We start from the raw sequence: 22,405 nt of genomic DNA on the forward strand, positions 1-22,405 counted from the left end.
CGCAGTAAAAAATGTGTTTTACTCAGCGTCCTGCACATCCTTGGGTTCCTCTTTGCAGTGTTGAACAGCACTCTGACAGAAGGAGTTTCTCCAAAACACAACACCCTTTGGCGGACAAGTTTGTGATTAAATGCTATACATAAAAAATGAAAGGGACAAGCGGTAGAAACAATGGATGGATTGACTTTTATTGACTTTTCCCTAACAATCCAAACTTCCCCATGTTTTCTGAAATTGATAATGTTTGAGGGATTCTAAAAAAGGGGGAACAAAATCATAAACAACTTTTTTTTTTAAATTGTCGTGTAGTTTTTAAAAAAAATAAGAAATGTAGATTATTAAAAACAAAAATATCCTTCATAACCTTCCACATATAATGTTGCCATTTTCTGTAATCTACATATTGCATAAAGGGGACATACATATAAAACAATATTCATATTACAAAGGAGAGTAATAAAGATAATTAAAAGAATGGATTATTGAGAGCCAACAAATGATTCATGAAGTCACAGATTTTAAAAGTAAATGATATTGTATAAAAGACAACTGTTTAAATGATGTATAAAGTAAATAATAATATGCTTCCAGAAGTGGTCCAGAAGATGTTTCAAGTGTGAACCACTAAATTTGAATTAAGAGGGATTTATGTGTATTCAAAAGCAAAGGTATGAACACATGTAAAACAAATATGTACATCATTTAAAGGAGTTACTCTACAACATCATTAAAAATCAAACATGATTTCTGAATATCTCTATACACATAAAAAGTATTCGTAACATGTTTTGTCCTGTTTATTCTCACCATTACAGTCAAAGTGTTGTGTTCATTTTTAAATAAAAGTACACAATGTTGTATATTAAAACATGTACTTGACTGAAAAAAGCAATAATCTGAAATATCTAATCTATAAATGTTAGAATCTATGTGCTGATGTTGTTACAAAGTCGAAGTTAAGATTTGACAGTTTATTTCAAATCCTGCAGTTTCATTTGCTGCTGCTGTTCTCACCAGCACACTTGTGTTTCTTACACTGCTACTTAGAAGACAATCTTTCACCACACACACTGCAACTCAACACTTTCTCTCCTGGGTGTCTTCTCATGAGTCTATTCAAAATACGGACTTTGTATACAACTTTTACAACACACTGAACATGTTTAAGGTTTGTCTGCAGTGTGTCTTGTCATGTGTGCTTTGAAATGGTGCATTTGAGTAAAATCTTTACTGCAGATTGAACATGAAAAAGGTTTTTCTCCAGTGTGTATTCTCATGTGTCTTTTCAAATGCATACTTTGTATAAAACTTCTACAACATACTGAACAAGTATAAGGTTTTTCACCAGTGTGTGTACTCATGTGTATTTTCAAGTAGTTCTTTCGAGCAAAATATTTACCGCAGATTGAACATGAAAAAGGTTGTTCTCCAGTGTGTATTCTCATGTGTTTTTTGAAATGGTCCCTTCGAGTAAAATATTTACCGCAGATTGAACATGAAAAAGGTTTTTCTCCAGTGTGTGATCTCATGTGTACATTTAAATGTTCATTTCTTACAAAACTTTTACCACATTCTGAGCAGGAAAACGGTTTTTCTCCTGTGTGTGTTCTCATGTGTACTTTTAAACTTTGATTTTTTCCAAAACTTTTACCACATTCTGAGCAGGAAAAAGGTTTTTCTCCAGTGTGTATTCTCATGTGTATTTTCAAAATGTATCTTTGAGTAAAATCTTTACCGCAGATTGAACACAAAAAATGTCTTTCTCCAGTGTGTCTTCTCATGTGTTCTTTCAGACGACTTTGGTATTTAAAAGTTTTGTGAGAGTGAGAAGATGTGAAGTGAGTGTTGTCAGTGTGACATGTCTTATCATCTTTAGAGTCTTCATCATCAGTGTCAGGAGAGTGTGACGTTGTGTCCTCACTATCTGATAGTGGAGCTAAGAGCTTGTCTGCTTGTGATCCTCCACAGTGGTCTCCATCAGCTTCTGTTGTCATGTGTTGTGTTGAGCTGCTGCTTGGAGGCTCCCCCCCTCCCCTCTCCTCACTTTCACCTTTCACCTCATCATCTTCACTCTTCACAGGGACACCAGTCACTGGCATCTTGGTGACATCAACCTCCTCCAGTCCTTCAAGATGCTCTCCCTGCTGACTGATGCTGTGTTCCTCCTCTTCCTCTTTAATGTGAGGGGTCAGTGGGTCCTCCTCTTCCGCCTTAATGTGAGGGCTCAGTGGATCCACCGCTTCCTTTTTAAAATGTGGTGTCAGTGGTTCCTCCATCTCCTCTTTAAAAAAGGGTAGCCATTGGTGTTCCTCTTCATTTTTGAAATGGGGGATCAGTAGGTATTCCTCTTCCGCCTTAATGTGAGGGGTCTGTGGATCCACTGCTTCCTTTTTAAAATGGGGTGTCAGTGGGTCCTCCTCTTCCTCTTTAAAATGGGGGATTAGTGGGTGTTCCTCTTCATTTTTAAAATGGGGGATCAGTGGGTATTCCTTTTCCTGCTTAATGAGGTTGTGCTGTGGCTCCTCCGTCTGCATCCTGAAGCTCCACTTCTGTTGCTCAGGGTGAAGATGTTCTTCACAGACGTCTGCAAGACAAACACAAGTTTGAGAAACATCCATATCTGCTCAGTCACATAATGCATTAAGTACTTTGACATGCACTTAGGAAAAACAAGTTATTGTATCAACTGTCTTGAAATCTCAGTGATGCACAAACACGTTACTCTTTACAACATTTTTCACAGGAAAATAAAAACCAACTAGAACAACAGGACTTTTTACTATGGATAAACGATTTGGTTTAAAATTGATTTTACGATATATTATTTCATATTGAATTACTAACAGAACCATTTTAAAACAGGCTACACAGGCTCCTAATTTAGTTGTTGAAATATGCAGTAAAATATTACATCATTTCCAGTATTATTTTCTCAAATAAAGTAACCAGATATTAACAGTAAATAAACAAGTACATTAAAAATATTTTTTTCAACAAAATAATACAATTATAAATGATACAATATGTTACTGCATATGTCAGCTGCCAAATTAGGAGCTTTTGTAACCCGCTTTAAAATTCTTCTAGTATCAATTATACACCAAATTATATATCGTGACATATATTGTTATTAGGATATAGATTTGAGGTCATATCGCCCATACCAAACATTAGTTCGTCGAATCATTTTGTTTGGCCCACCAAATATATTTTTTAATATTCTTCAGATGTGTGTGTATGTTTAAAATGTGGGACTACTGTTCTACATCTCGTGGAAGTGTCATGTCATGGGGATGGTGTGTTTTCAACTAAGGGTGTGACGATACGGTCAGCTCACCAAAGGATACTCGATATTGGCTTTAGGAGAACAAGACAATATTTTGGTGGTTAACATGATTCTTACACATGTGTGTACTTCATGTGTATATGAATGTACTTTCCCTTGTGTGCTTAGTTTTACTGTAACTTCATAGTGGATAATATCTATAAACAACCTCAATTGTTTTACATATTTAATTTGAACGACTGTTTACTTATCTGACAAATTCAAAGGAAACTGCACTTTTTTAAATGTTGCCTATCATTCACAATCCTTATGTAAGACATATGTTTTAAACTTTTATAAATTTAATTATTAAATAAACGTGAGCAAAAATCAGCTAACATTGGAGTCAATGGGAGCTCCTCTATTTGACCCACAAAGTCCTCCAAAAAAATTGCCAACAATACACCATTTACATTTTGTGACCTGAATATTAACCAAGTATTAGTGATATTGTTATTATAAGCGCTAACACTAAGGACCTACTTTTAGCGGCGCATTGATCACAGAAGTAACTAGCTTATGCTGCTATATTGACATACTGAGCTGCTTCCTCACCTCTAAGATGGTGAAAGCTAATTCTAGAATATAAATCATGCTTCTCACTTATGTAGTAGAAGGTTGTGGACATAAACCGAGAACTTGGTCAACACTGACATCCAACTTAGACCTGGAGATGGCTAGAAAGATTAAGTAATATGCTCTTTTGCACCCACCCTTTTTAACCGTTTGCGATGATTAATTCTTCATCTAAACGGGAAGATATGAACATCCCATCAGTCGGCATCCCAGTGAAAGCAGACATTGTATGTGTGGAGGGACACAGCCGACGGGCCGACAATGGGCGGAAAGCAGCAGCGCGGGCCCACCTGGAGGCCAGGAGGCGGGGCATGCGGCGGCGAGGAGAGGCATGACACACGCGAAGCGACACTGCAGCGGCAATCTGAGCCAGGTGCGTATATTACACACCTGCTTACAATCTGTCTATCTGCTGCTAGAGTACAAAAAGGGCGAGGGAGGAACGAGCGGGGGAGCAGCACGGAGGAGGAAACAACGGCCAGCAGACAAAGAGCACAACGACCCACACCGAGAGAGCGATGACGCACCCCCGCAGTGGACGCAAGCCCCGGACGCTGTTTAATATAGATTAGAATAGGCCGTGCAACTAATCATATGTCCTGAGTTCCAGTTGAAAGTGGGTGCAAGTTCATGCCCACGCACACACACTCTTATCGCCCACATTCTTCACACTGTTTACGTGGCTTCTTGGCCGAGGTCTGAAGGACAACACCAGATATGAAGTCAGAGTCCAGGGAGAAAAAAAGCACCAGTCAATATCGCAGAGAAGGAACCTTCCTGGTGTTACCTGACGGCACGACCACTGAGCTGCGACACCACTACAAAGGCTCCTCTGTGCTCGTGCTCGTACCACCTGGCTTGGTAGCCTCGTACCCGCCTACCTAGCCAAAGACTTAGGTCCAATGATGAAATAGGGCGTAACTGCCGCTGATTGGACCGACACGCAAATACCACATTTTCAAAACTCCCCGTTGTCAATTAAAAACATAGTTATGGGCTGCACTTTGGACACACCTGCTGTAAGCTACAAGGAGCGAGCAGCTACACAACAGCTAAGCTAAAACAGCACTTTTAAGCATATCAAATAATTATAGTTGCTTAATACGTACACAAAGTCTCCAAAACAGAAGTCTGATAGAAAGTATCCAGTAACAAACAAGTCTGCGTTAGCCAACATTCTGTGCCATGAGCTTGACTTCATGAATTATTGTGGCCACCAGGTGTTGGGAAAGATCAAATAGAACAATTGCAAAAGCATCCGTCACAAGGTTAGTGTTTTTTATATATTTGTGTCAATATGTAGAAGCATCCTCAGCCTTCCCGGGAAGGTCCATTCAGAAGTACTGGAGAGGAGCCTAAGTCAGACAGTCGAACCTCAGATTTAGGAGGAACAGTGTGGTTTTCATCCTGGCCGTGGAACTGTGGACCAGGTCTATACTCTGGGCAGGGTTCTTGAGGGTGCATGGGAGTTTGCCCAACCAGTCTACATGTGTTTTGTGGGCTTGGAGAAGGCATTCAACCGTGTCCCTCGGCAAGTCCTGTGGGGAGTGCTCAGGGAGTATGGGGTATCGGACTGTCTGATTGTGGCGGTCCGCTCCCTGTACAATCAGTGTCAGAACTTGGTCCGCATTGCCGGCAGTAAGTCGGACACTTTTCCAGTGAGGGTTGGACTCCGCCAAAGCGCCGATTCTGTTCATAACTTTTATGGACAGAATTTCTAGGCGCAGTCAAGGCGTTGAGGGGATCCGGTTTGGTGGCTGCACGATTAGGTCTCTTCATCTGGCCAGGAACTTTAGCTCTAACTGGATTGGTTTGCAACAGAGTGTGAAGCGACTGGGATGAGAATCAGCACCTCCAAATCCGAGTTCAAGGTTCTCGTACAGAAAAGGGTGGGGTGTCATCTCCGGGTTGGGGAGGAGACCCTGCCCCAAGTGGAGGAGTTCAAGTACCTTGGAGTCTTGTTCACAAGCGAGGGAAGAGTGGATCGTGAGATCGACAGGCGGATCGGTGCGGCGTCTTCAGTAATGTGGACGCTGTATCGATCCGTTGTGGTGAAGAAGGAGCTGAGCCGGAAGGCAAAGCTCTCAATTTACCGGTCGATCTACGTTCCCATCCTCACCTATGGTCATGAGCTTTGGGTCATGACCGAAAGGATAAGATCACTAGTACAAGTGTCCGAAGCGGTCTGTTTATTTCAAGTGTTAGTTTTCCCTTATTAGCTCTTGTGTTATTTATTTGACCCTATATTTGTTCCCACTACCGCACCTTTAGTTGGAGTCTTTGATCTTGTTATACGCAAATATAATGACAATCAAGTCTATTCTATTTTAAATGAGTTTCCTCTGCCGTGTGGCGGGTCTCTCCCTTAGAGATAGGGTGAGAAGCTCTGTCATCTGGGAGGAACTCAAAGTAAAGCCGCTGCTCCTCCACATCGAGAACAGCCAGATAAGGTGGTTCAGGCATCTGGTCAGGATGCCACCCGAACGCCTCCCTAGGGAGGTGTTTAGGGCACGTCCGACCGGTAGGAGGCAACGGGGAAGACCCAGGACACGTTGAATAGACTATGTCTCCTGGCTGGCCTGGGAACGCCTTGGGATCCCCCGGGAAGAGCTGGATGAAGTGGCTGGGGAGAGGAAAGTCTGGGGTTCCCTGCTTAGGCTGCTGCCCCCGCGACCCGACCTCAGATAAGCAGAAGAAGATGGATGGAAGGCTGGATGTGTAACACAACTTGATGTTTCTTGAAAACAGCGTCCAGTAGTTGATGTTGTCGCTCCTTCTCCTCTTTTGTTGGACAAAATTCCTCCTTGTCCTCTGCTATCGTTTTTTTGTTTTTTTTCTAACATCACAAACATTTCTTCAACAGCAGCATTAGTCGCTGATTCAGCAACACTCACATCATTTGTAATGTAGACATGTTCACACAATAAAAACACTTTACACTTACATTGGATCTCTGCTTTGATGTTTCGATCACTTCCGCCTCTCTTTGTTAGCAGCTAACAAGCTAAGCTAACCAGCAGGCTAGGCTAGCACGTCAAAGTGCACTCAGACTAATGTATCCGCATACAAATAATTAATAAGGACGTTTACTCTGTTAAACGACACACATGTGCACATGTACGTTGTAATTAAGACCTAGAAACCATAATAACCAAAACAACGTATTCTCCGCCAGACGCCATCTTGTTTTGTTCTTCCTCCTGTGTGACGTCATCAAGGGGTTGTCAACGGCGGAACGATTGTTGGCCAAACACGTGTTTCACTGGGACAATAGTGAGTGGTGCACACTTCCTTCAAACACGTGTTTCACTGGGACAATAGTGAGTGGTGCACACTTCCTTCAAACACGTGTTTCACTGGGACAATAGTGAGTGGTGCACACTTCCTTCAAACACGTGTTTCACTGGGACAATAGTGAGTGGTGCACACTTCCTTCAAACACGTGTTTCACTGGGACAATAGTGAGTGGTGCACACTTCCTTCAAACACGTGTTTCACTGGGACAATAGTGAGTGGTGCACACTTCCTTCAAACACGTGTTTCACTGGGACAATAGTGAGTGGTACACACTTCCTTCAAACACGTGTTTCACTGGGACAATAGTGAGTGGTGCACACTTCCTTCAAACACGTGTTTCACTGGGACAATAGTGAGTGGTGCACACTTCCTTCAAACACGTGTTTCACTGGGACACTAGTGAGTGGTGCACACTTCCTTCAAACACGTGTTTCACTGGGACAATAGTGAGTGGTGCACACTTCCTTCAAACACGTGTTTCACTGGGACAATAGTGAGTGGTGCACACTTCCTTCAAACACGTGTTTCACTGGGACAATAGTGAGTGGTGCACACTTCCTTCAAACACGTGTTTCACTGGGACAATAGTGAGTGGTGCACACTTCCTTCAAACACGTGTTTCACTGGGACAATAGTGAGTGGTGCACACTTCCTTCGCCCGGCCACAGAAGACAAAAAAGAGTTGCTGGTGTAACAATAGGAAGAATATATTCCACTCCTCTCTTGTACACGCGGCTTATGAGGTAATATACATGATATATTTTCTTATTATTTATCTTATTTACCTCATATGTTGTTCGAAGCTAACGTGCTAGCTTTAGCCCGCTAGCAGGCCTTTGTAGCAAATGCGAGCGTTTTTTTTTTGAGGAGTGTATTTTATATGTTCTATGTAAGAATTATATTGACTTATTTAATACTTTTAACAGTATTTTTGTTGTATATTACAGTCACGCTTAACATCATTGAATATTTGTTACTAGAAAGAAACGAACGTCTCGAAATTTAAGTCTGGAATAAGTCACATGGTATAATAATAATAATAATACATTTTTTTGGTATAGCGCTTTTCAGTGTACTCAAAGATGCTTTACAGGATGAAAAAAAATATTATTGTTATTGTAATGACAGCGTAATATAATGTATTATTGCAGTGGTCTGCTTTATGTTGGTGTCAACTTTATTAGCAATAAATACAAATGATGTTTGCACGCACTTCTATTACCTTGATAACATCCATCCATCCATTTTTCTACCGCTTGTCCCTATTTGGTGTTGCGGGGGGGTGTTGGAGCCTATCTCAGCTGCATTTGGTGGACATATCATGGAAATTAAATCAACTGATGTTTGTTATTACGAATACACTATTTGCACAATTGTAAGTGATTAATGCTTATTCAGTCAGACTAAAACAAATATTTATTAAATACATGTTAAATATTAAAAAATAGCTTTAATATACTGCACACAAAATGAATTTGCATCAATATTTTGTTTGTAATCGGAACATGAGGTACCCAAATATTCTAAATATTTGTTTATATTTATAAATGTATATATATATATATATACTCGCTGCCACTTGTTCCACGTGCTTCGCTGCACTTCTGTTTGTTTTCTGTTGGGTTAAAAATGTTGCTTTCGCAGAAGAAAGTTAAAGTAGCAATGATTTTCACACACACACTAGGTGTGGTGAAATGTGTCCTCTGCATTTGACCCATCCCCTTGATCACCCCCCGGGAGGTGAGGGGAGCAGTGAGCAGCAGCAGTGCTGCGCCCGGGAATCATTTTTGGTGATTTAACCCCCAATTCCAACCCTTGATGCTGAGTGCCAAGCAGGGAGGTAATGGAGAACAAGGAGAGGATATTGCGTGTAAAAGTAAAGCCAACCGACCACAGCTCTGTAGACCTGGTCACCGTTGACGTGAGGTGGGACTATTTTGGAGGTGCACGTCAAGGTTGGCTGGTAGGTTGGTAGTGGGAGGAGCCAGTTGGCGTCACTTGATGCTGCAGCACAATGAAACTTTTGTACGTGCAGACTGACTCCATGCAGTCATGACGGTATTAAAATCCCAGCAGGAGGTTTTCTTTAAGTTGTTACTTTTTAATCAGTAATTAATGTAAATGCAGAAAATAGGATCAATGACACAATTCATAATAATCAATAACTGATGATTATTCCATGTGTAGAAGAACATCACCACAAAGTGGTGTCAGTCCACTTGGAAAATATTATCTTTGATAGACTAAAAAATATTTGACACATCTGAGCTGAAGTTTGTTTGTGTTGTCTTGCGGACGTCCAACAGATGAACGCTCGTCAAGAAGAACGTCCCCTTCAGCAGCAGGAGGATCCACAGCCCCCCCACATTAAAGAGGAAGAGGAGGAAGTGTGGATCAGTCAGGAGGGAGAGTGTCCTGTAGGGCAGGAGGAGGCTGATGTCAGCAAGTTTCCACTGACTGTTGTCTCTGTGAAGACTGAAGAGCATGAAGACAAACCACCTGAGTCCTCACAGCTTCATCACAGTCCAAGTAAGCACAACATCCACATATCATCTAATACAATGTTTGTGACACATGTTCATCCGGGGGACACATTTATCACTAAAGATGAAGATATATTTGCTTTTTAACACCACCATTTAAAAATGAATGCTCATCAATCATCAACAGTGTAATTGCTGGGGTGTAACCATGTGACCTAGAGGCCGTCCTCCTTACCTCACGTGGTCAAATGAAGGCAAACATTCAATATGGCTACTGTTTATTTACCTTTGGCAGCACATATGTCAGCATATTTCAAAGGTTTAGTGATGAAGATAAGAGCTGTATACCAAGTACCATTTTTTTTTTTTTAGTACTGGTTCCTAAAGGCCTACTGAAAGCCACTACTAGCGACCACGCAGTCTGATAGTTTATATATCAATGATGAAATATTAACATTGCAACACATGCCAATACGGCCGCTTTAGTTTACTAAATTGAAATTTTAAATTTCCAGGGAGTTTCGTCTTGAAAAGGTGGTGTAATGATGACGTGTACGCAAGACGTCACAGGTTTATAGGAAGTATGAGCGCTGCACACACACACAGCTAAAAGTCGTCTGCTTTAACGGCATAATTACACAGTATTTTGGAGATCTGTGTTGCTGAATCTTTTGTAATTTGTTCAATTAATATTGGAGAAGTCAAAGTAGAAAGATGGAGTTGGGAAGCTTTAGCCTTTAGCCACACAAACACACGGTGATTCCTTGTTTAAAATTCCCGGAGGTGAAACTTTCCTATGGATCAGAGCGCGGTCAAGAGAACATGAATCACGACAGAATGTCAACCAGCAGGTTTCGGTGAGATAATTGTGGTTAAAACGTCGCTTCTTACCGGAGAAAAGCTGAGCTTGTGCCGTCCATAAAGCTGCAGTCAACTCCCCTGAGACACTGGCGTCAAGACACCCGTGGAGACACACCTCCGACTATCAGGTACTATTTAACTCACTAAAACAATAGCAACACAATAGAAAGATAAGGGATTTCCCAGAATTATCCTAGTAAATGTGTCTAAAAACATCAGAATCCGTCCCAATGCAATCGCGTTTTTTTTTTTCTAGTCCGTCGCTTTCAATATCTTCAACCACAAATCTTTCATCCGCGCTCAAATTAATGGGGAAATTGTCGTTTTCTCCTGTCCGAATAGCACTTTTTGTTGGAGGCTCCCATTAAAATCAATGTGAATATGTGAGGAGCCCCCACACTTGTGACGTCATCGTCTGCGACTTCCGGTAGAGGCAGGGCTTTTCTCTTAGCACCGAAAGTTGCAAACTTTATCGTGGATGTTCTCTACTAAATCCTTTCAGCAAAAATATGGCAATATCGCGAAATGATCAAGTATGACACATAGAATGGACCTGCTATCGCCGTTTAAATAAGAAAATCTCATTTCAGTAGGCCTTTAAATATGTGGTCCATGAAGACCGTGAAGATTCTGGACTAACGACACAACTATTTGTATTTTTAATTCCAGCTGACTGAGGTAACTATGACACGTTGTCACATTGAGTTCAGCTGCCGCTGCTACACATTACAATCAGCTTTGAATAATGACAAATAAGGAAGCAACCAAAGTTTGATGTGTGTGTTATTGAGAAGAAGATGACATAACTGCATTTCACCTTGCACTGCACACATAGTTGACTTCTTTAAGACTTCAACCTCTTCTGCAAATAGGAATGCTATTTAAAATGCCTCTTTTCCACTTTTTTATTTCCACAAATTACATGTAGTACCGAAAAGAGTACCGATAAATACTGGTATCGATAAGGAATATTGATTAGGGTATCATATCCATAAATCTATAAATGTACATCCCTACTGAAGATACAAGCCAGATATTGGTCTCAAGATGGCGGCGCCCTGCTCGGCTGCGGCTGCAGAGGCTCTTGGTAGTAATAGAACATTTTGGCAAATCTACCAGTAATTTCTGTGAATTTCATGGCTGGCTTCCAGCGTGGACACTCCGTAGTAACGTACGACCGCCGGACAATTTTGGATGTGGATGGATCGGGCAGTATTAGACCGAAAGATGCGTATACGTTGGACCTCCTCGCTATCCTGGGAATACTACGCCGGCTACATCCAGCGGCCTGTGAGGCAGCGGAGCCTAGTACCAGAGGGGACCGCAGACAGAGGAGACATAAGCGGTGGGATCAGAAACAGAAACGGAGATGCCGAGCGGGGCTAACAACAAAGCTAAAGGCTAATCCTCACAGAACGCCGCTTCCTTCCATCCTGCTCTCAAATGTCCGCTCACTGGAGAACAAACTGGACTACCTGAAGCTGGATTCATATGCAATACACTGCTGCTGGAATTTTAATTTTCCTGAAGGAACTCTCCTGAAGGAATCAATAAAGTACTATCTATTTATCTATCTAGATGAGAGACTGCTGCGCCATATTTCTCACAGAAACGTGGCTGAAACCATTCGTCCCGGGCGAGGCAGTTAGCATCGAGGAGCTAACTATGTTTCGGTCGGATAGGAGCAGCACTCTCACTGGTAAATCCCGAGGCGGTGGTGTTTGTATATACATCAATAACAACTGGTGCAACAACGGGAAGAACGTCTCATGTCACTGCTCTCCCGATGTAGAAATATTAACTATAAAATGCAGGCCATTTTATTTACCTCGGGAATTCAGTGCTATGATCTTCACAACAGTGTACATTCCCCCCAGTGCTCACACCAAAGAAGCTTTGAATGCTTTGTGCTGCTCCATCAATGAACTGCAAACTACACATCCAGAGGAAGTTTTCATCGTTGCAGGGGATTTTAATCAAGCTTACATGAAAACAGTTTTCCCTCATTTCCATCAATATGTGAATTTTGCAACCAGGGATGGAAGCAAGCTGGACTTGGTTTATAGTAATATTAAACAGGCGTATAAAGCTGCACCACGCCCCCACCTGGGCTCCTCAGACCATCTATATGTGATGCTAATTCCTGCATACAAGCCCCTGCTGATCAGAAAGCAAGCTACAGTGAAGCAGGTGAGGACCTGGCCAGAGGGAGCAATGGAAGCATTACAAGACTGCTTCGGAACCACAGACTGGGACATGTTCAAGGCAGCCGTCACCGATAATCATAACACATGTGTGGAGGAGTATGCAAAGTCTGTGTCCGCATACATTCAGAAGTGCATGGAGGATGTCAGTGTGATCAGATTAGGGGCGGCATGGCGTAGTGGGTAGAGCGGCCGTGCCAGAAACCGGGGGGTTGCAGGTTCGCTTCCCACCTATTAACATCCAAATCGCTGCCGTTGTGTCCTTGGGCAGGACACTTCACCCTTGCCCGTGGTGCCGCTCACACTGGTGAATGAATGATGAATGAATGATTGGTGGTGGTAGGAGGGGCCGTAGGCGCAAACTGGCAGCCACGCTTCCGTTGGTCTACCCCAGGGCAGCTACAGATGTAGCTTACCACCACCAGGTGTGAATGAATGATGGCTTCCCACTTCTCTGTGAGCGCTTTGAGTATCTAACAATAGAAAAGCGCGATATAAATCGAATCCATTATTATTATTATTATTATTATTATCAAGAACATCCCCACACGGGCCAACGAGAAACTCTGGATGGATGAACAGTGAGGTACTGCGTGCAATGCTGAAGGCTCGGAACAAGGCGTTTAAGTCTAGCGACATGGTAGCAGTAAAAACAGCCAGAGCTAACCTGAACCGTGCCATTAAGGTTGCAAAGGTGCTCACAGTCAGAAAGTGCAGGACTTCTTCCAGAACCCCACGAACACTCGACAAATGTGGCAGGGCATACAGGTCATCACGGACTATAAAGCTGCCCCCCATCCCTGTGACAACAGTATCAGCTTCCTAAATGACCTAAACAACTACTTTGAAAGGTTTGAGGCACTTAACACCCCTCCGGCGAGAAAATCCATCACTCCGGCGAGAAAAAACACCCCTCGCTCTGATGAGCAGCCGCTCAACTTGGACACAGCGGATGTCCTGAATACCCTGAGGAAAGTGAACCCCCGGACCTGATGACATCAAGGGCCAGGTGCTTCAGGGATGTGCAGACCAGTTGGCGGGGGTTCTCACAGACATCTTCAACATCTCGCAGGGAGGTGGTGAAACATCTGGTTGACTGGTGCAGAACCAACAACCTGGTCCTGAACGTCGACAAGACCAAGGAGGTCATCGTTGACTTCAGGAAGCACCGGTCCAGCCACACTTCACTCTTCATCAACGGCACAGCGGTGGAGATGGTAAGCAGCACCAAGTTCCTGGGGGTGCAGATTACTGACAATATAACCTTGTCCCTACACACCGGAGATCTCGTAAAAAGAGCTCAGCAGCGCATGCACTTTTTGCGTCGGATGTAAAGAGCACAGCTCCCTCCCCCCATTCTCAGCACATTCTACAGAGGAACTATAGAGAGCCTGCTGACCAACAGCATCTCTGTCTGGACTGGAGCCTGCAATGGCTCAGACTGGAAGTCTCTCCAGAGAGTGGTGAGGACGACGGAAAAGATTATCAGGTACCTGAGGCAGAGCAACAGTCCCAGAGCATGATTGACCCCCCACCATGCTTAACAGTAGGAATGGTGTTCTTCTCTTTGTAAGCTTCATTTTTTTCTCCTCCAGACATAACGTTGATTCATAGGCCCAAAGATTTCCAGTTTTGTCTCATCACTCCATAGAACAGTTTCCCAAAACATTTGGGGTTTGTCCAGATGATTTTTTGGCATACTGGAGTCTATTTTCCTTGTGCCTGGTAGTCAGAAGTGGGGTGCGCCTGGGAGTTTTGGCATGGAGGCCTTCATCTCGTAGTGCGCGCCTTATTGTCTGGGACGAAACCTGCGTTCCCCCCTCTGCAATGTCCTGTTGTAGTTCCTCAGTTGTTACCCGGGGGTTTTTCATCACTGTACACACACAGCATCCTCTTTCTACCACGCCCAGGTAGTGTTTCCACTGTGCCTTTAGCTTTAAACTTGCCAATTATGCTCCCAACTGTGTCTCTTGGAATGTGTAATGTCTTTGCTATTTTCTTATATCCATATCCTTTCTTATGAAGAGAAATTACCTCCTCTCTTGACTTCTTTGACCACTCCTTGGACTTCACCATGTTGCAAATACACCATTGACCATCTACAAGAAGCTGAGCGTCAGTCTTTTTCAATCACTTTAATTGTTGCTCGTTATGGTTCTAATCACATCTACAGGTGTGTTCAACACCTGATTGAAAAGACCTTATTCAAATTCTGTTCTTAAGAGTTATGATCTGCAAGGGGTTGAATAATTTTGTCAATGAGATATTAAGAAAAATGTCCTTTTTTGGTATTTTGTAAAATACAGTGTTAAGATTTGAGTTGCATTTGTCTATTTGAAACATCTTTATTTGATATGACTATAAACAAAATACGGAATAAATGTCCAACTTGCTAAAACACCAAAATTGTGTGGCGGTTTAATAATTTGGATCACAACTGTATATCTGCACCTTATTGTTTTTTTTTTATCCTGCACTACCAAGAGATAATGCAACGAAATTGCGTTCTTATTTGTACTGTAAAGTTCAACTTTGAATGACAATAAAAAGGAAGTCTAAGTCTAAATATCTTATAAAAAATAAAATCATTTTTTAATTTGGATTTAGTTACTTCTCCGCTGTCCATCAATGTCTCAACACCTTTGAGAGATGATTTAATCTAGTTCATTTCTACTAATTAGCTATGTTTTGTTGATATCAAACATCAGAATCAGACATACTTTATTAATCCCTGAGGGGAAATAAACATTTTCAGCACAATCCCATTCAAGGTCAGACAAACATTCCAGGGAGACAGAACAGGATCGCTGACGGGTCTGCCAACTTGCGGCGCCCCTTGCAAAAAAGGTGAGATACATACAGGTAAACAAGTGGGGGGAATGTGAGAAAAAATTTAAAATCGGTCTCAGCCTGGGCCCTTGGAGAGGGGGTCCAGACTGAGGCCAAGGGAAAAAAACAACTTATAGCCCTAGCATACATCCCTCTTTCATGTGTAAGAGGGAAACTTCAAAGAAGACAAAGGACATTAAAAGAGCAGAGCTGATGCAACCAGACACTTCTACATACATACATGAATAAAAAGTAAAAGAAACAAATACACTGTGGTGGCTTTTGTGGTGTTCCACACCATTGTCTGTTGGGGTGAAGGGAGCTTGGCCAGAGACGGGAGCAGACCCAACAAAGCAACCAAGAGAGCCGACTCCACCCTCGGCCGCCGACCAAGTCTCGGCCAGTGTCCAGTCCGCATGGATGAGTGAGGATATGTCCAAAGAGACCGAGGTGTCCGATACCTGCTCATTCAGCCAAGACACTGTGAAGCTTTTCCGTCCCGGCGCTCAGTGCTAGCTCCGCAGTCCTGTCTCTTCATCTGCATCTCCTCCAGTCTCTCCAAACGGATTCTGGTGTGGCAGAGACCCAGCAGCCGGTCTCCATGGCCAAAAGGCTCTCGGGAGGCAGATCCAGAAGTCCAAAAAAAGCACCGCAGAAGTCACGAAAGTACCACCCCTTGTCACACAGTCCCAAAAGGTCCGGACCAAAAGGCAAAAAAAAAATATATATATATATATATATGTATATATATATATATATATATATATATATATATATATATATATATATATATATATATATATATATATATATGTATATAAACACATGAAAAGAAGATGGAAACACAAAAGGATGACACAAGAGCACAGAGCTCCTGCCAACAGCAGCCACTACAGGGTCACCATCTTGGGGGAAAAAAAAAAAATTGCAGCATACCAGCTACAACAACACAGAAATCGTAAAAGTTTCCTAAAGGAAAATGTTCATATTTAAATAAGTAGAGTAAATAAATCATAAACAGGATTTTACAATTTAAATGCAAATGTTGATGCTCCTCTTAGACACTGTTCTTTGTTCTCTTTCGGGTGTACAAGCAGCTGTCTTGTTTGTATGTAAGTGTTTTACTGCTGTGTTTATTTTTTTCATGAGTTTTTGTATTGCTTCCCTGATGTACCGTATGGTTTTGACATCTTGAATGTCAACGTGGGGACTGATAAAATCCTCAGAGACATTATCAGAATATATACCCGTGCAGGACAAAATGTCATGTGACTGGGTAAATCTGGACTTTTCTAAAGCATTTGTTCGTCTAACTTGTGTATTGAAGAACATTTCCCTGAGCAGCAAGAGCGGACCTCAAGGATGGAGCAGAATCAGTCACAACCCCTTATATTAAAAAGGAAATGGAGGTTCTGCAGTACCCCAAGATTAAAGAGGAAGAGGATTCAAAGCAACCCCACATTAAAGGGAAGGAGGAGCCAGATAGCTCTCACATTAAGGAGACAAATGAATCACAGCCCTCCCTTACCTTACAGAGAAAGAGGAGTCACAGCTCCACTCACAATAAAGAGGAAGAGTAGGACTCACTGACTTTTTGCTGCGTCAACACAGAAAAAGGTTAAGTGAAATAACTTAGATGTTAACTATCGGTCAATAATGCTTGTCTTTCTCTCAGACAGACAGGGCTTTACTGTCCGTAACACACACACACACACACACACGCACGCACACACACACACACACACGCACGCACGCACGCACGCACACACACACACACACACACACACACACGCACGCACACACGCACGCACACATCGCAAAATGAGCTAACGTTACGCTAAAAGCTAATCAGCCTTCACCTCGAGGACTGTGAGCGAGCTGAGCTACTGCCTATACCTCCAGATCGTCAACGGGCTCATAGTGATGTTACAAGTAGTTGACTGGGAGGTGTTTATTATGATATGGGGATCGTCCGCTGCATTATGCTCACCTGCTGAACACCTTTCTGCTAACATGCACCGTCTCTCCTCTCTGCCTGCCTCTGCCGTGAGCCCTGATTCCATGCACTCTGAATACGCACTGCTGATTGGCTCTTACCGCTTTGCCTGTAACCAATCAGATGGTTGTGTGGGTGGGACAATGCTGGGGGCTGCAGAGACATAGTGACAGAGACAGAGGCAGTACGAAGCGTACCAGCTTGTTAAGACTTTAGTTTAGCACAAAATGATAATATCAATACGTCTAATGAAGTCAAATACAAATAAGGCAACCAGAGAAGTATCCTACACTTCTCTTTTGTAAAGTAAATGTGAACATGCGATATGGGCATCTACATCGACTATATGATTTGCCTGAGAAGCCGGACAGGACAAAAAAAAACCAAAAATGTTTTGGTTTTTTTAAGACTTTAGTTTAGGCGGTGGGTAATGTGTTGATGTTGTTAAGGTGGCCTGGCAGTATAGCTCGGTTGGTAGCGCGGCCATGCCAGCAACTTGAGGGTTCCAGGTTCAATCCCAGCTTCTGCCATCTGAGCCATTGTGTCCTTGGGCAAGACACTTTACCCACCTGCTCCCAGTGCCACCCACATTGGTTTAAATGTACACTTCCACGTGATGTAGAACAGTAGTACCACATTTTAAACATACACACACATCTAAAGAATATAAAAATAAATATATTTGGTGGGCCAAACAAAATGACTCGGGGAAACAATGTTTGGTATGGGCCATATGACTTAAAATCTATATCTTAATAACAATATATGTTACGATATATCATTTGGTATATGATTGCTAATAGAAGAATTTCAAAATGGGTTACAAAAGCTCCTAATTTGGCAGCTGACATATGCAGTAACATATTGTGTCATTTATAATTGTATTAATTTGGCGAAACAATTATTATTAATGTACTTGTTTATTTACTGTTAATATCTGGTTGCTTTATTTGAGAAAATAATACTGGAAATGATGAAATATTTTACTGCATATTTCATCAACTAAATTAGGAGCCTGTGTAGCCTGTTTTAAAACGGTTCTATTAATAATTCTATAAGAAATAATATATGACAGAATCAATTTTAAACCATCAACCGTCAATCCATTGTAGAAAGTCCTGTTGTGCTGGTTTGTTTTTCCTTTCCTGTGAATAATGTTGTAAAGAGCAGCGTGTTTGTGCGTCACTGAGATTTCAAGACAGTTCATACGATAACTTGTTTTTCCTAAGTGCATGTAAAAGTACTGAATGCATTGTGTGACTGAGCACAGATGGATGTTTCTAAAACGTGTTTGTCTTCTTGTGGCCTGCAGATGTCTGTGAAGAACATCTTCTCCCTGAGCAACAGAAGTGGAGCTTCAGGATGGAGCCACAGCCCTCCCACATTAAAAAGGAAAAGAAACACCCACTGATCCCCCATTTTAAAGCGGAAGAGGATGACCCACTGACCACTCACATCAAAGAGGAAGAGGAGGACTCATTGACCCCCAATTTTAAAAAGGAAGAGGAGAAGCCACTAATAACCCATTTTAAAGAGGAAGAGGAGGACCTACTGACCCCTTACTTTAAAGAGGAAGAGGAGGACCAAGAGCCGCCGCACATCAAAGAGGAAGAGGAGGAAGAGGGCATCAGTCAGCCTAAATGGTTGGAGGAGTTCCCAGTGACTGGTGTCCCTGTGAAGAGTGAAGATGATGAGGTGAAAGGTGAAAGTGAGGAGAGGGGAGGGGGGGAGCCTCCAAGCAGCAGCTCAACACAACACATGACAACAGAAGCTGATGGAGACCACTGTGGAGGATCACAAGCAGACAAGCTCTTAGCTCCACTATCAGATAGTGAGGACACAACGTCACACTCTCCTGACACTGATGATGAAGACTCTAAAGATGATAAGACATGTCACACTGACAACACTCACTTCACTTGTTCTCACTGTCACAAAACCTTTAAATACCATTGTCGTCTAAAATCACACATGAGAACACACACTGGAGAAAAACCTTTCTCTTGTTCAATCTGTGGTAAAGGTTTTACAGTAGGTCATAGTTTGAAAGTACACATGAGAACACACACTTGTGAAAAACGTTTTTCCTGTTCAACCTGTGGTAAAGGTTTTACACAAAGTCAGAGTTTGAAAATACATATTAGAACACACACTAGAGAAAAACCTTTTTCTTGTTCACTCTGTAGTAAAGGTTTTACACAAAGTATCAATTTGAAGGTACACATGAGAACACACACCAGTGAAAAACCTTTTTCCTGTTCAATCTGTGGTAAAGGTTTTAGAGAAAGTCAACATTTGAAAGTACACATGAGAACACACACTGGTGAAAAACCTTTTTCATGTTCAAACTGCGGTAAACATTTTACTCAGAGGCCAGATTTAAAAGTACACATGAGAACACACACTGGAGAAAAACCTTTTTCATGTTCTATCTGTGGTAAAGATTTTACTCAGAGGCCACATTTGAAAGTACACATGAGAACACACACTGGAGAAAAACCTTTTTCATGTTCAATCTGCGGTAAAGATTTTACTCGAAGGGAAAATTTCAAAAAGCACATGAGAATACACACTGGAGAAAAACCTTTTCCTGTTCAATCTGCAGTAAATATTTTGCGCAACGGCACTATTTGAAAGAACACGTGAGAACACACACTCGAGAAAAACCTTTTACATGTTCAGTATGTTGTAAAAGTTTTTTACAAAGTCAGCATTTGAAAAGACACATGAGAAGACACCCAGGAGAGAAAGTGTTGAGTTGCAGTGTGTGTGGTGAAAGATTGTCTTCTAAGTACCAGTGTAAGAAACACAAGTGTGCTGGTGAGAACAGCAGCAGCAAATGAAACTGCAGGATTTGAAATAAACTGTCCAGACTTTAACTTTGACCTTCTAAAAACATCAGCACATAGTTTCTAAGATTTATAGATGAGATATTTTAGATTATTACCTTTTTTCAGTCAAGTACTACACATGACAAGTGTTTTTTAAAGTTGTTCATGATTTATCCCCCTTTTTTAGAATTCCTCAAACATTATCAATTTCAGAAAACATGGGAACGTTTGGAATGTTTGGGAAAAGTTAATTATGTACATCATCCCACAGAGCTTTACTGTACATCCATCCATTTGTTCTACCACTTGTCTCTTTCATTTTATATGTATAGCATTTAATCACATACTTGTCCGCCAAAGGGTGTTGCGTTTTGGAGGAACTCCTTCTGTCAGAGTGCTGTTCACACTTCTTTTACTGCGGAAATCTACTCACAAAAACAATCCAAACAGTAGGAAACAAAAAACAATGGTGCGAAAAAGAGAAGACTAAATGTGCATTTTGGAAAAAATAACAAAAGCTACTTCTATACAAAAATGAACTAAACTTGGTTTGGAGTTACAAGACGTGCACAATACACAACAACACCAAGATGGATGGCACTGGGAATGGCCAAGGTAGCAAAATACTCAAAGCATGGAATCAACTGGCGTGGAGTAGAATCGCCGAGTGCCATCCAGCTGTCAAGGTGCTGCTTAAGTAGCACCAGGGTCAATTGGAAGCAGCTGTGCACGTCCCACAACTCCGCCCACAAAGGCAACACAGGAACTCTAGGAGGAAGGAGAAATGTAAGAACAAGGTCAACTGCACCAAAAGACGAAAACTGACTGTTGGAGCCAAATTTCCTTATTTGCTTATATTGTTTTTATTTAGTTTTCTCTGATTGATTGCTGGCTTCAGTTCATGCTGAATTTCCCTTTCTGCAGATTGCTCCGCCCACTTCCTGTTGAGAACCAGGAAGTGTCGACAGGGATGGGACTGTTGCTATGGTGCGGTTGCCATGGTAGCCTCCTTTAATTGTGTTCAGCTGGGAACACTGGGGGGTGATTGCATGGAGGACAAACAGTTTTGGAGCGTGTGGTGTGGTGTGTGGTCAGGTCTCACTGCTGTGACAATGTGCCATTCAAGCCAAGGTCAGCATACATAATGTTCTAGAACCTACTTTTCATTTCATTTTGATAGCTTGGAATAAAGGGATTGTCATATCCAAACACATTTCTACAGTACTGGACATTCAATCATCAAAATGGTCAACACAGTATCAGTATCAGTATCAGCCCAAAGATAAGTGCTGTACAATGACAATAAAATGCCTCGTAGCCGATTATACAAATGTGATCAATTCATCTTGATATTTTCCTGCCACAGTGAATAGGTTTCCCTTTTTAAAGGGCAAATTCCTCCCAGGGTATTTTGTCCTAATGACTGTCTGGATAAAGGGAGGAGAATATAATTCAGGAAAACAATTTATTTTACTAATAAACTAGATTAAGTAACACATTTTTACAGTTAGCTAAATTGGACAGAACACCTGCATCATCTTCTCAACAACACCCACATTCTTACAAACAACATATTTAAGAATGGTGGTGTTAAATACAAAGTGCATTCAGATACAAACAATTATTTTTGATGTTTACTCCATTAAAGGACATAAATGTGCACATGTATGCACTGATTAAAAATACAGAACAATAATGCCCACGTTTAGACTTTCTCCATCAAACGCCATCTTGCTTTCTCCTCCTTTCTATTTCCAGCAGACTAGTAGAACATCTTAGGTGTATTGCTGCCCTCCACAGTCTATTAACAAAATGTCTTCCTTCTGTCCTATGGCCCACACTACAGACTTGGACACAAACAGGACAGAAAGTAAAAAGCAGCTTTAAGGAGGTCAAAACAAAATGTATGCATTCTTTCCAACGGCCGCTGGGTGGCAGCAGAGGCTCCATGTATCACCTGAAGAAACATTTGACTTCTGACCTTTCCACATTATTTCTCTCAT

The 22,405-nt window shown here is 41.8% G+C and overlaps 2 protein-coding genes across 2 annotated transcripts; one reads left to right on the forward strand and one right to left on the reverse strand.

The window, feature by feature from the left end:
• Positions 1-167: 167 nt before the first annotated feature.
• On the reverse strand, positions 168-7,082 carry LOC133546543 (gastrula zinc finger protein XlCGF57.1-like). The gene is made up of 2 exons (XM_061892313.1): positions 6,846-7,082; positions 168-2,584 (listed from the first exon to the last, which is right to left on the reverse strand). Exon 2 carries the CDS (start codon positions 2,532-2,534, stop codon positions 1,164-1,166), a length of 1,371 nt encoding a protein of 456 aa, XP_061748297.1. The 5' UTR covers positions 2,535-2,584; positions 6,846-7,082; the 3' UTR covers positions 168-1,163.
• Positions 7,083-7,809: 727 nt separating this feature from the next.
• LOC133546534 (oocyte zinc finger protein XlCOF22-like) lies at positions 7,810-20,348 on the forward strand. Its single transcript, XM_061892302.1, has 3 exons — positions 7,810-7,941; positions 9,505-9,727; positions 18,884-20,348. The coding sequence occupies exons 2-3, from the start codon at positions 9,505-9,507 to the stop codon at positions 20,203-20,205; spliced, it is 1,545 nt and encodes a 514-aa protein (XP_061748286.1). The 5' UTR covers positions 7,810-7,941; the 3' UTR covers positions 20,206-20,348.
• Positions 20,349-22,405: the final 2,057 nt, after the last annotated feature.

This window comes from Nerophis ophidion, unplaced genomic scaffold, assembly GCF_033978795.1.
Source record: "Nerophis ophidion isolate RoL-2023_Sa unplaced genomic scaffold, RoL_Noph_v1.0 HiC_scaffold_31, whole genome shotgun sequence".
Classification (NCBI taxonomy): Eukaryota; Metazoa; Chordata; class Actinopteri; order Syngnathiformes; family Syngnathidae; genus Nerophis; species Nerophis ophidion.

Excerpts from the sequence above, each read along its gene's own strand:
- LOC133546543 (XM_061892313.1), bottom strand. The coding sequence starts at position 2,534 with ATGCAGACGGAGGAGCCACAGCACAACCTCATTAAGCAGGAAAAGGAA.
- LOC133546534 (XM_061892302.1), top strand. The coding sequence starts at position 9,505 with ATGAACGCTCGTCAAGAAGAACGTCCCCTTCAGCAGCAGGAGGATCCA. Across the intron at positions 9,728-18,883 it reads ACAGCTTCATCACAGTCCAA|ATGTCTGTGAAGAACATCTT; the intron begins GTAAGCACAACA and ends TGTGGCCTGCAG.